Source organism: Sparus aurata, chromosome 13, assembly GCF_900880675.1.
Source record: "Sparus aurata chromosome 13, fSpaAur1.1, whole genome shotgun sequence".
Lineage (NCBI taxonomy): Eukaryota > Metazoa > Chordata > Actinopteri > Spariformes > Sparidae > Sparus > Sparus aurata.
Window position 1 is genome coordinate 24,805,350 of NC_044199.1, and position 12,708 is coordinate 24,818,057.

General features: G+C 36.9%; 2 protein-coding genes across 3 annotated transcripts in view; both read right to left on the reverse strand.

The window, feature by feature from the left end:
* The window catches only part of ttc3 (tetratricopeptide repeat domain 3), a 42,120-nt gene extending 35,929 nt beyond the window's left edge, over positions 1–6,191 (reverse strand). For both annotated transcript variants that reach the window (XM_030437576.1, XM_030437575.1), the window contains exons 1-3: positions 6,044–6,191; positions 3,633–3,691; positions 3,491–3,539 (exon numbers count right to left, since the gene is read on the reverse strand). In XM_030437576.1, the coding sequence (XP_030293436.1) occupies positions 3,491–3,539; positions 3,633–3,680 (97 nt within the window). In that variant the 5' untranslated portion in view covers positions 3,681–3,691; positions 6,044–6,191. The remainder of the gene's footprint in view (positions 1–3,490; positions 3,540–3,632; positions 3,692–6,043) is intronic.
* Positions 6,192–9,172: 2,981 nt separating this feature from the next.
* LOC115594498 (uncharacterized) lies at positions 9,173–12,080 on the reverse strand. Its single transcript, XM_030438603.1, has 3 exons — positions 11,766–12,080; positions 11,350–11,652; positions 9,173–10,473 (listed from the first exon to the last, which is right to left on the reverse strand). Exons 1-3 carry the CDS (start codon positions 12,078–12,080, stop codon positions 9,829–9,831), a joined length of 1,263 nt encoding a protein of 420 aa, XP_030294463.1. The 3' UTR covers positions 9,173–9,828.
* Positions 12,081–12,708: the final 628 nt, after the last annotated feature.

A 12,708-nucleotide genomic window follows, 5' to 3' on the forward strand; every position in this document is an offset into this window, starting at 1 on the left:
ACGTTATCTCAACCTCTTATTAATTGTGGATTAGACTTTTTAAATTCGACCTAATAATTCCACAAATTGATGCTGAGCTGCAGTGAGGAGGATTAGAGACAAACACGTACTGGGTGGACTGAGTTAGTGAATGCAAACTGACTGAGATGACTTACTTTCATCTCAGCTCCGTTCACTGGAGCAGCATCTACCTGTGGCTCAGCAGACATCCATTGACAACAGATGAGCAAGCAGACAGAGAGACAGCCAGCCAATATATATATATATATATATATATATATAAGTAATATCAGAAATATATAATACTTGTGGATTATTTGTAGAACAGACTATATATATAAAGAGTAATCTAAAAATGGTGAATCTAACAAGTGTCTAGAGAGAGATAAGAGCCAAGATAGAGTATTCATAATTAATTTAACAATAATCCTTTTTGTTTTGATCTGAAAAAATATCCACCTGTTTCTCACAAAAGTGATATGATCTAAATTAAGAGTTGTGTGATTTGTTGGTTGCACCCTTAGTATTACGTAAAAATGAAAGTAATAATTAATAATGACATTTTCTCTTCCTTCTTTTCACAGAGAGGGTCTGCTGGCCAATCGAGTGCTGCTGCCAGTACATCTCATTCTACTGTATTTAAGGTTTATTTTGCACAGTTTTGATTAGGGGTGGTGAAAAAAAATCAATAATCGATTGATCTCAATTAGAATATTGACGATTATGAATCGATTATTAAATTATTAAAGATCGATTTTTATTTTTTAAATTCTTTATTTATTTATTTAGTAATTCTTTTTTTTTTTTTTTTCTTAAATTGTAATACAAACTGGAGTCCTCCTGTTACTGGCTTCCACTACATGGTCCACAGTCTGGAGCCAAGATATGTTATTCCATCCCGGAGCTTTTTCACACTTTATCTTTAATCTTTACAAGGAGACAAACCTTTCCGTGCAAGAGTCCCTCAACTCTGCTCACAGGGTATCAATAACCTGCAATGCCTGGACATCCAGAGCTACAGTCTCATATGTGACCGTTACAGCTCATTATGTCAGCAGTTAATGGAAGCTAATGTCCTACGTACTTCAGACGAGCGCTATGGATGTTAGCCACACAAGCGCAAACATGTGTGAGTTTCTCAAAGCAATGGCAGACGAGTTGGGAATAGAGAAACACGCCCTGGTTCTCGTCACAGACAGTGCTTCCAACATAAGTCCGGCTGCTGAGCTTAGCAACTTTCTTTCAACAGTGAAAGACTGCATTTAAAAACAGTAAAACAATAATAATTTGGATATTACAGTTACACTATACAATATTGAAGGTGCTGTGAGGTGTTACTCAAAAGAGAAGTAAAATAATACAGCAGCTGACTGATGTTAAATGGAAGATCGATAATCGTTAGTTATCGAAATCGATTTGTAATTGAATCGAGACTTCAATAATCAGAATCGAATCGGGAAATTGGGCTGATTAACCACCCCTAGTTTTGATACATTCTTTAATACCTATTTAATGTTGATTTTGCAGTGTTTTGTTAAGGTTTTGGATTTGGACTATTTTAATATTTAATAAATATATTTGAATATAAACCTTGGTGAAATTATTTTAATTTATCAGTGTATCAGTGTTTAACATTTTGAAGATATTTTAAAAATACCACGGTATACCGATAACCGTGATAAGTTTGGTCATTATTACCACGGTGTTAAATTTTCGTATCGTTATATCCCTACATGGCTGAAATAAATGGTTAGAGTTTGAGATTGTCTCAAAGTGCTTTAAAACACTTGTCACATTCACCCATTCACACACTGATGACAGAGGCTGCCATGCAAGGTGCCAACTGCTCATCAGGAGCAGTTTGGTGTTCAGTATCTTGCCTAAAGATACTTCGACATGCAGCTGGGGGAGCCATGGGACTTCCAACCAGCGACATTCCGATGGTTCAAAGTCTTTTAACTCTTTAAAAGCTGGAATTGTGTCTGAAGCTCAAAGCATTAGGGATGAGAAGATGTTGAAAGATAGGTGGTTTAGAGGAGGATTTGAAGATTTTCCCATTCACTTCAATTGGAAATTATTTTGAAAACGCAACATTTTTGAAAAAACTGAAAAGTCAGAAAGCTGAATAGTACGTGACTGAAAGCATTTAAAAAGCTGAACATCTTGATAGTTGAACGGTTTCTCTGAACGTATGCTGAAGTAGTAGCAAATTTCCCGTAAGGATGAATGGGGAAAAAAATGCAGAAAGCTGAATATTTCCAAAAGTGTAATAGATAAAAAAAACTAAAATATCAATACCATGTCCTTAAAAAGTTGAACATTTTGATAGTAAAATGGTTTCTGTAGCTCAGAATATTTCCAAAAGTGTAATAGATAAAAAAAACTAAAATATCAATGCCATGTCCTTAAAAAGTTGAACATTTTGATAGTAAAATGGTTTCTGTAGCTCAAAGTTTTTGGAGGAGAAGCAAGAAAAACGTACAGAAACCTGAATAATATTAATACATTCCAGAGGAACAACGGTGTGTAATGAAGAATTCCGTGTGCAGAAGAACACATGTTGTGACATATTATTATCATCTCTGGGCATGAAATGACGTTTTGAAAAAAAAAAAGCCACAGTGACAGAGCAAAGAATAAGTCATTGCTTCAAGTAGTGTTATCAAACTTCATGGAAACATTTCTATGTTCACAAGACGTGTGTGCCTTTTTTTAGACAACTTCATGTTCACCTTATTATTGTTAAGTAGCTACAGAAGTGAACACTCAAGTTATGGTCAAACACCATACACTGGAAAAGAATATTGGCTTTATCTATTATTCTTTTTGTTCAGGGACAATGCACATTGATTAACATTACTGCAAATGCACCACACGCCATATTTTGAAGCTAGTTAACCCTTTGTCCAGGTCTGTTGCTGCCGAAACAGGTAGATTTAAGTGTATGTCTCCAGCAGGCTCTGACAGAGCTCAGGTGAGAGTTCACCTCTGTTAAACTCTAAGCAGATGTGCTAATGAAGAAAAAAGGAACACTGCTGCACTGTGACCTTTATTTCACAGAATTTACTATTCTAGCTTGTTTCCTCACCACTTTTAGTACATTATCACTCTAATAGACTACTGAGTGTAGCAGGATTCTCACACAACGTTACCTGTTTATGATTGCTCTTTTTTAGGGCGAAGTGTAGGGAAAGTTTGTTGAAAATACAATCTGACTGTTTGGTCTTCAAAGTAGCTAATCATTTCTGTCCATCAATTTTCTTAGCTTTTATTTCAGCAGATCTGGAAAACCGAGCCTCCAAGTAAACAAATGTGCAGATTTATGAAGTAATACATTCTGCATTGAGCTCAGCAAATACTTAATTAAATACTAAAAACCTTCATGACAGGTGATATACATCATCCAAGCATGTCTTAAAATGACTGAGCTACAACACTGTAGCCCAGAATATTACCAGTAATGGTGTAATAAGACTTCAATGTCCCTTACCTGATGGATTGAGGGTTATCATCAAACTATTTCCTCGAGCACACATCGCCTGAGGGGGGGGAAAAAACATTCTTTTCATTGACATCCAAAATACAACACTTTGGTTAAATGCTGTTATTTTAGTTGGTGGGTAACAACTCACAGCAGCCAAGCGTTCTTCAAAGTCAGAATCAGAGTCTGAATCCGACATTTTGTACAATGCTGTAAGAAGATTTGCATAAATCATTCAAATCCACTGACGGAAATCAACATGCACTTCATCACCATGACAGAATTCCTGACAAACAGGTTTCAAGTCTCTACAATTTCACAGTTTTACCGGAAAAGAAAAGAAAAAGTGGCCTCCTGAAAGCTTAACAAAACACATGCAGAACTTCATATTCTTATCAGCAGTAGACAAAACTAGTTTGAGTAACAGATCATTGAGATTGCAGGCTTATAAGTACAGTTGAGATGGTTAGTTGAGTAATTGATAAACCAACAGCCGACGAAAGATTTATCACCAACTATTTTTAATAACTGAGCAAAAACTCACTGCAGTCCAAAAACCATAAGCAGCTTGTGTGTTCTCTTTTGTATACATATTTAATATTGCTTTATAATGAAGCAAATTCATCCTGTCCTATTATTCAATTAAGCAATAATAAAAATCAGTAGACTACGCAATTACAAAAATAATACGATAGTAGCTGCAGCATTATTTTACATCTGACCATAGTTAGATAGGAAATAGGAACTATTTGTCAGACAGAACAAGCATCATGAAGATGTCATGTTTTACTTTTTTTGGACATTTTGTTATTACATGGTATAATGATTCTAGAAAATAATCAAATGAATAGCTTGTAAAAAAAAATAATAGCTGTAGCTCAACTTATATGAAACCAAAACACTGTAAAGTGGTTTGTAAAACTATGAGTCAGGATTTACCAAGAAATTAAAGTTGTCATGGCATTAAAATGATTGCAAGCAAACAATAGATATACAGCATTCTTGTTTTGAAGTAGTAATGCACAGGCTGAGTTACTCCCCTTCCAATGGACTACCTTAAGATCTTATTTCAGCAAAAATATGTATGATGGTTAGAGGTAAGAGACGGTGAATTATCTTTTTATTTCATTTGAATTGCTCCATGAAACACAAATATGGTGTTTGTCAATTTAAAAGATATTTTTATAAGTTGAGAAAGTTGCAGTTTGGCATAAAACTAATCAAGCCTGTAAAAGTACATCAATTTGAAAGACTTACAAACCCAACAGTCGCTCAAGTGGTGATGTTTCGTTTAACCCATAACAAAACCTTGTAGAGCTGGTCCCATATGTTATCTGGCTGACAAAACTGACAAACGCTATTTTTGCATAACTTTAGCTGTCAATATGGCGAGATCTGTTGTAATTTTAACTTTGTTAAAATACTTTTTCTGTGCTGGGGTGACGCCGGAACATGGAAGGACAACTCTTTTCATACAACTGGAATATGAGCCCTGCCGTGCCCTCAAAAGGCTTCAATGGAATCTGGCTGTTTTTCTACACAGCCCTCACCTGTTTGATCACCGCATGACACCGTCAAATAAATCTCCATCTCAACCCTAAACTAAGCTGTTGGAAGGCACAGCCATAGACCAATTGTTGAGCAGTGATTGTCCTCTTCACACCAGAGGCTAGATGTATGCCATGTGTACACAGCATAATAATACAAACACCGACAAAAGTGGTACTTAAAAGCCAACAATTATTCAAATGTTTATAACACGATGGACACTGAAAATATAACCAAGTTATTCATAAGTCTTGACCAGAGGTGACACCCCGTTATAAAGCAGGTCCATGGGCATCTGTGCACCGCTCTGTTAAAGCTGCTCAACAAGATGTAAATAAGAATAGGAGCGATGACATCTAACCGGATGATAAGTGTGTGGAGGGAAGGGAAAATTAAACTAACATAAAGCAACCATGTGTGGGCGTGGTTAACATAAAACTCCTACAGTCTGACTTCATTTTAGAGTCATTACTCATGTCTTTGTGTTTGGCAGCGCAAGCTAACATATACCTGAGAGTCGTCTTATGTGGTGTCAGCTACTTATTCTACCACCTAGCAGTAGTGTGATAACATTAGTCACACAGTACAGTAATTTTAGCACAATTTGGTGTTGTCATACAACAAAACGCCGAGAAAAAAATATAGCTTGTCAAACCAAAAACCTCTCGAAACATGAGCCAACTTAGCTAACGCCCCTCCTGACTGCTCATTATGGTGTTAGCATTTTAGCACATTGGCTAACCTACGTAGTACTTAATTCCGGTCTGTAGTTCGCTTACAGTGCTTAGTTGACCGCTGAGGCAATATATCAAATTGGTATGTTTTTAAGTTAGCGGCCTAAACACACACATCTTCTCATGACGTGGTTTCAAGCCAACATTAACGCCACGACACTTTTTTCCTCGTTTGTTTCAGCGTGACGAGCTATGATCCAAACTACGATGTGTTTAGCTAATAAGTGAGCTACAAAAATGTAAACAGAGTTCAGAAAGCTATTAATATGAAAAGTCTTACCTTTTGATAAGTATTGAGTGCACGCCTAACACCAGTCTCGGCTCGTCCTGTTCATGTTATTGTGCGGAAGTTAAAACTGTGGCGCTGTCACGCAGCGCCGCGTGTCGTCAACACGATGGTTCAAAACTCCTTCTTCTTCTACGACTGAATATGTGGCAGCGCGGTGCACCTACATCCGGTAAATCTCTTTCTTTTTTTTTTTTAACGTTTTTATTGACAACAACAAGAGTATACTCGATTGAATACAGTTAAGATGAATGAGTGTATACAACATTAATACACAAACAAACAACCATAGACACGCCAGGGGTTGACAGCAATACAGGAAAGAAAACCATAAATGAATATTTTGTAAAGCTTACAGAGATCATACGTTTTAACAGCTTTTTTATTTTCACAATCACAGAGGGAGGAGATATATTGACCAACATACACAGACAGTTCCAGGAAGTTTGGATTCTTACCAGAAAATTTAGATTTGTGCATGTAAAATTTAGATAAAATAATTAACAAATTAATCAAATAAAACTGGGAGTTTAGTCTTTTATCATATTCAGTGTAGCCAAACAAAACATTTTCCAGCATAAATTACACTGGGGGACATCCGGTAAATCTCGTGCAGCGTTTTTGGTCCAATTAAAAGTCCATCCGCTACTAAAATGGAATGCCTTTCAAGATTCATTTACCCTGCCTATTCTTTTTCACTCTCCAAAAGAGCAATCAAGTCTATAAATCAGGCTAACTTAAATAACATCTGGAATAGAAAAACACACTACATCAGGAAAGGAACTTTGGTTAAAGGATATTAGGAGGGAGGTCTTAAAGCCATTGATATAGACTGTGTCAATGGCACAATTAGAATTAACTGGTTGAGATCATTTTTGAAGAATGAAAACAGCTCGTGGTTACACGTTCCAAATTACATTTTTAATGATCTAGGATGTGTTAACTTCCTTCTGAGATGTGACATCGACCAAAATAAATTTCCTATCAAATTGTCTGCCTTACATCAACAGGTTTTACATTACTGGAAAATGATCTACAAACACAATTTTAGTCCCCACAACACCCCGTTTTGGAAATGCAGATACATTTTATCGAGAAATAAATCTTTTTTTATCCAAATTGGCTAGAGAAAGGAATTTGGTAAGTGCACCTCTTGGATAATACCGGAAGTCCGCCTGTATTTCATTGTACCATTTGAGTTTCTCTGCTCTAAATATAACCTGAATGACAGATGGCAGCATAATAATCTTGTCAAAGCAATCCCTCAATCTATTGTTGTGATGTCTTATAATTTGTGTAAAAGTAATAACCCAACACTTGCTTCGCTTTTGGTAAATGGTCACAAAATCACTGATCCTAAACTACATAATATCACAATCCGACATACCTTGGTTAAAGAACTGTATCCGTTCTCATCAAACAGAATATCAATTCTACAATTCTTCTCTAAAAAAGAATTTGAAAATTTGAGATCCAAATTCTTTAAGTTCCCCATTGCTCCAAAAGCGAAGGAAGTTCACTTTAAAATTCTTAATAGAGTATACCCCTCTTCTGAATTTCTAAGGAATTGTTTTAATTTTGACCACAACAACTGCTCATTCTGTGATGATGACATTGAAACAACTGAACATTTATTTTATGACTGTAAACTTGTTAAAACCTTCTGGGAAGATTTGTTCGACTGGTTATTCTCTAAAATGCCCAATTTCTCTATTCTAACAAAAGAAAATGTTTTATATGGCATATCTATGAAAGAAGCGTCCCATGACCTGGCTATTAACACCTTCATCATTCTCTGTAATTTTTTTATTCATAAAAATATATGCATGAAATCAAAACCTAATTTCTATGTTTTTCATAAAGAACTATGTCACTATGTTTCATCTCTGAAATGTATGGAGAAGAAAAATGCAATGAAACTTTGTAAGTTAGTAGAGGAGCTTAACCTTACTGAAAACCCCTAGCTCTCCCCCTTTATCTATTTATTTTACTTTTACCTTTCTTTTCCCAAATAATACTACTATTTTTATTTTTATTTTTTTCTGTGATTTCTTTCTTTCATCTTACACAGTTGTAATAGTCTGAGGCTTGTTCATATGCCCTGTTTAGTCTGTATTGCAATGTACCATGCCTATATGTTGTGTACAATTATCATTCAATAATAATATATATTTTTTAAAGTCCTTCCGCTAACTATTTAAAGGTTATTATTGAAAGTTGTACCACACAAATCATCAATTTTGTGTTTCACAATAATGTAGACTAGATTTATAATGGCACCCAAAAACTGTGTGCAAGGGCATTTGGGCTTGTACTTGAATATGTATGATTTATAGATTAGTGGGATTTAGTAATGAGTCCTAAAACCGCATTTCTGCAGTTTTGGTTACCTCATCTCAAAGTCTGCAGGGTTTTTTTGAATGTTTTTTTCAGTTATATGCCTGACGGTCTGTATTAAGATATTTACATATTTGATCTACAACATAAAATACTTAATTGAATGTCCTACAATTGAATTATACTTGCTTACTTGTCTTAAAAACAGCAGTTGCTTACAAGTGGCTAATTGAGACTACAGAGTTGTCAGGAACATAAAACTTCACCAACATACTACTCCGTCTTTACAGGCAGACTTGATTTGCAACCTCTAACTTTAACTTTACAATTTATAGACTGATGAATTTGTAGAAAACTTGCATAGTAATTGTGTGGTAAGACGCTTAGTGGTGGTCACGTTTATGTCATGCGGCTGCAATATAGTCGCCTTGAAAATCATAAAAGGGGTGTTCATCTGTACAGATTATCTTGCTGAAGAAAACGTGTAAGTAACATAAACTTGGGTTTGCCATAGAGCTTATTTTTGGTGATAACCCAAAATCCAATTCAAAAAATCCATACACCACTTGATATGACCTACAAAGGCAAACAAGACTATTAGTGAGAAGATCAATAAATTCTGTTTAGTCTTTCTGAACTCCTGCCACCTGATCTTTTGGCAAACTGGAAAAGCTTGTGTTTCCATTTTCTAGGCAAAGTTACAGTGTAGCATATTAGGCAATAAGCAGCAGGAAGAGATTTTTCTTCAGAGGATTTTATTTTTGATTTTATTTTATTTTTGACATGATTTTTTGACACGATATATATTGGCTCTGACACTTTTTAAAAATATTGTACTTATTAAGTACAAGTGGATGAAATTAGCTTGACAACAATAGCTGAAAGGGTCTCTTCTGTATAATGAGTATTTTGCCAAAAGCAAAAGCATTGCACTTGTGTCAAATTTTGAAAGTATGAGTCGTATGCAGGTTGGTTTCTAAACTGTGCCTATTCTACTTTCACGCAAGTTAAAAATCTGATCACTTCTTCCACCACTGACACATTACAGGGATTGAAAACTGATGATAGATCCACAGTGTATGTTGGGCATTTACATAGGATTGCTACACTTCTTCCACCTCTAGATGGAAATGTTTTGTCAAAAAGGCAGCAGACTACAGAATAAGGGTACTACTCCTCAATACATATTACATTTACTGTCAACTAAGCACTGTCAAACATTTTTTTCAATTAAAAATAAATCCTTACATTTTCTATGAGATGTTATTCTGCATAAATCTACTTGCATTGATTCTGCTCACACCTCAATCTTTTGTAAAGAAAGATGAATAAAGCGAATGATGGAATGATAGTTTCCTGGGGAGAACAGCACAAAGTTAAGGTTAATTTGTGGGACTGTACATGATCAATGAATGATTTGATCTCACACCATTCATGGCTGTCTAATTTATCTTCAGCTCAAAGTCGTCCCTCTGTCTGACAAAGCTGTGAAAGATTCTGTCCTGGTACCGGAAAAAGTTTCTGTTCCTCTCCAGGTCCTGAGCATCCATAATACGAGTCACTAAAGCTTGTTGTATGGCTGAGGACTCACAGGGGTGATGCTGCACCCTGTGGCTCACATTCCTCAATGGCTCGATAACTAACAGACCCAGAACTTCCTCATCCCTGTTAAATCCACAAGAATTGTTTTTGTTTTCCGTGCCTACAGTGGTTTCATCACTTCCAATTGGCACATTGAGTCCAGAGTCTTCACTGGATCCATTTTTTCTACAAATCCTGTTAATGTCAGCAGTTGCATTGGGTGTGGACGTATCATTGAATTTATCAGATGAGATAATTGGACTAACCTGGCTGTCATTAAAAAGGTGATTACCCAACCAGTTCATATTGGTTACACTCAATGTGTTAGTTTGTCTTGGTCTTCCCCTGGTTCTGTGTTTTCGTGGTCCTCGGGTTCCTGGTGGTCCAGTCACTTGAATGTTTCTGCGTAGATAGGCTGTGTAGTCCTGAACCAGGCGACCTAATCCTGATTTATAAGACCGACGCAGTGACTCAACCGATCCTAAAGGCACCGAGTTCAGACGAACCTGTGGGAACAAAGAAGATTTCGTGTCAGTCTGACCAAATGCTGACCGGTTCAAAAATGCAATTTAACATCTGTAAGTGCAGAATCACCACAGGTGAGGACCACAGCATTTTAGCGTTTTATAAGGATGACACAAGTGGATACTTTTGACGTGGACCTTAGGACCGTTTCTGGCCATGTTTTTAATGACAAAAACTTTCTTATTTTTTTTTTAGGGGAATCAGGACATCTTAAACTGTGTTTATGTTATAGGCCAAAGAATGATCTTTTCTTAACCCTGACCAAGTTTTTGTTTTGTTTTGTATCTGGATCTAACCAGACCATTAGCACAGCATTGTCACAACAGAAAATGTAAAATTAAAACTCAAGAAATGTTTTGATTAAAGGTTAGAATTTAGAAGGATCTACTGGCAGAGATGAAATCTAATATTAATTTGAATTATATTTTAATTGGAAATATCACATAAAACTAAGAATTGTTGTGTTTTCATTACATTAATGAATGAATGAGCCTTTTATACCTACAGCAGGAACCCGACCTCTTCAATTCTGCCATGTTACATCACCATGTTTCTACAGTAGCCCACAATGGTCAATCCAAACACTGACTTTAGAGAGGGGCTCATGTGTTTTTCATGTTTTAGTGGCCACTGGGGAAAGGAGGGTGAGACAAGGCTGTATTCAGCTGGTTGCCCTGTTAGATACGACAAATCCTCCACTGAGACCTTCTCACTATCATACACTGATGACTGTATACAATTTTCCCTTTTGGCTACTGATTTTGCAGAGGGCATGTATATTTATGCTGTAGCAAGAGAAAAAAAAAATCCATGCATATTAACTTCAGTTGGCCTTTAAGGGTTGCTTGTGTCCTGACCTGGTGAATTCTCATGTGTAGATGGAATGCAGCTCCCACCAACCACTGCTGCATGGACACTGAACTCATTCTTTTCTTCGTGGTCATCCTCTCATAATGGTCAAGCAGCTCAAGTTTCAGTAAGTTGTCATAGATCTCTGTAGTCTCTGCCAACTTCTCCTGATTGTTGGCAATGCCAGGGATCAGGCGGAGGTAGCTATAGATAATCCAGCCGATTCTTGAAGAGCTGCTGATGCCAAAAATCCTCCTAGCCCCGGATCCCTGAGTAGATAAGTCCCCTTCTGTTGATCCTTGTGCTCGAACCTGGGTGGGATGACAAAAAAAATCTGTAATTCTGAATTGCAATTCTGTTTTAGCATCTTGCATTGTGATACAATACACATACACAAACACAAAACCGAATAAGTTTTACCCACTTGTTGGGCAACCTGGTCAAAAAGCATGGACAGAGCCAGAGCAACGACCCCTACTCCACCATAGGTGACCCTGCTGACACCTCCCAGCTCTCCAGTCAGGTTGAGGCTAAAAGCAGACTGCTGCTCCCTGCTCATACCCCGCTGTAAGAAGGCATACTGATGCTGCAGCGCTGCTGAGGAGTCCAGTGAGAGAAAGGTGGTGAGCACAGGATCCAGGGAGATATCCGGGATGATATTGGCATCTCGAGCCACAAAGAACAGCTCCTGGACGGTGGCTGGAGAGGGAAGACACAAACTGCGACCCGTTAGGATCATTGCTATATCTGTCTGTCTAGACAGCGTGTGTTGGTATACTGCTTGTTATCTGTGTTTCTGACCCTCGGTTGTTTATTCGCCCGAGTCAGGTTGATGTTATCAGCATGACCCATCCACAAAAGCACTCATGAACATGAATACAAAGGCATTAACCAGTTGCTCAGCTAAACAAGGCTTATAGTCATATATGCAGCATTTACAGGAATATCAACCTTAGTTTCTTGCCATTTTGGTCCTTTTCATTCTCTGCTTGTGCCAGCAGTTGGCACAGCTGAGACTGCTGGTAGTGCGGTATAACTTTCGTGCCTTTAAAGAGGAACTGTGTGTTTCACTTCTGTCTCTGATTAGTTGTTTCACTTCAGATATAATTCAGATTCTCTGTTGCATCTGTAACCACAATGTTAATGTATACTTTTCCATGTTTTAGGGTACATTAATTGCTCTTCAATCAGCACAAAACACCCTTTAAATATTTTCTCCTTTGGTCGGCTACACACTTTCTTTTAAACCTGCTACAGATTAAAATCTATATAACTTTTAAGTTTTTAAGTGAGTTTCTCACAAAGACCAGTTGATGCTGATGTCTTTTCTGTCTGCATTTTTGCAGTGGCTTGAGGATATCTTTTTT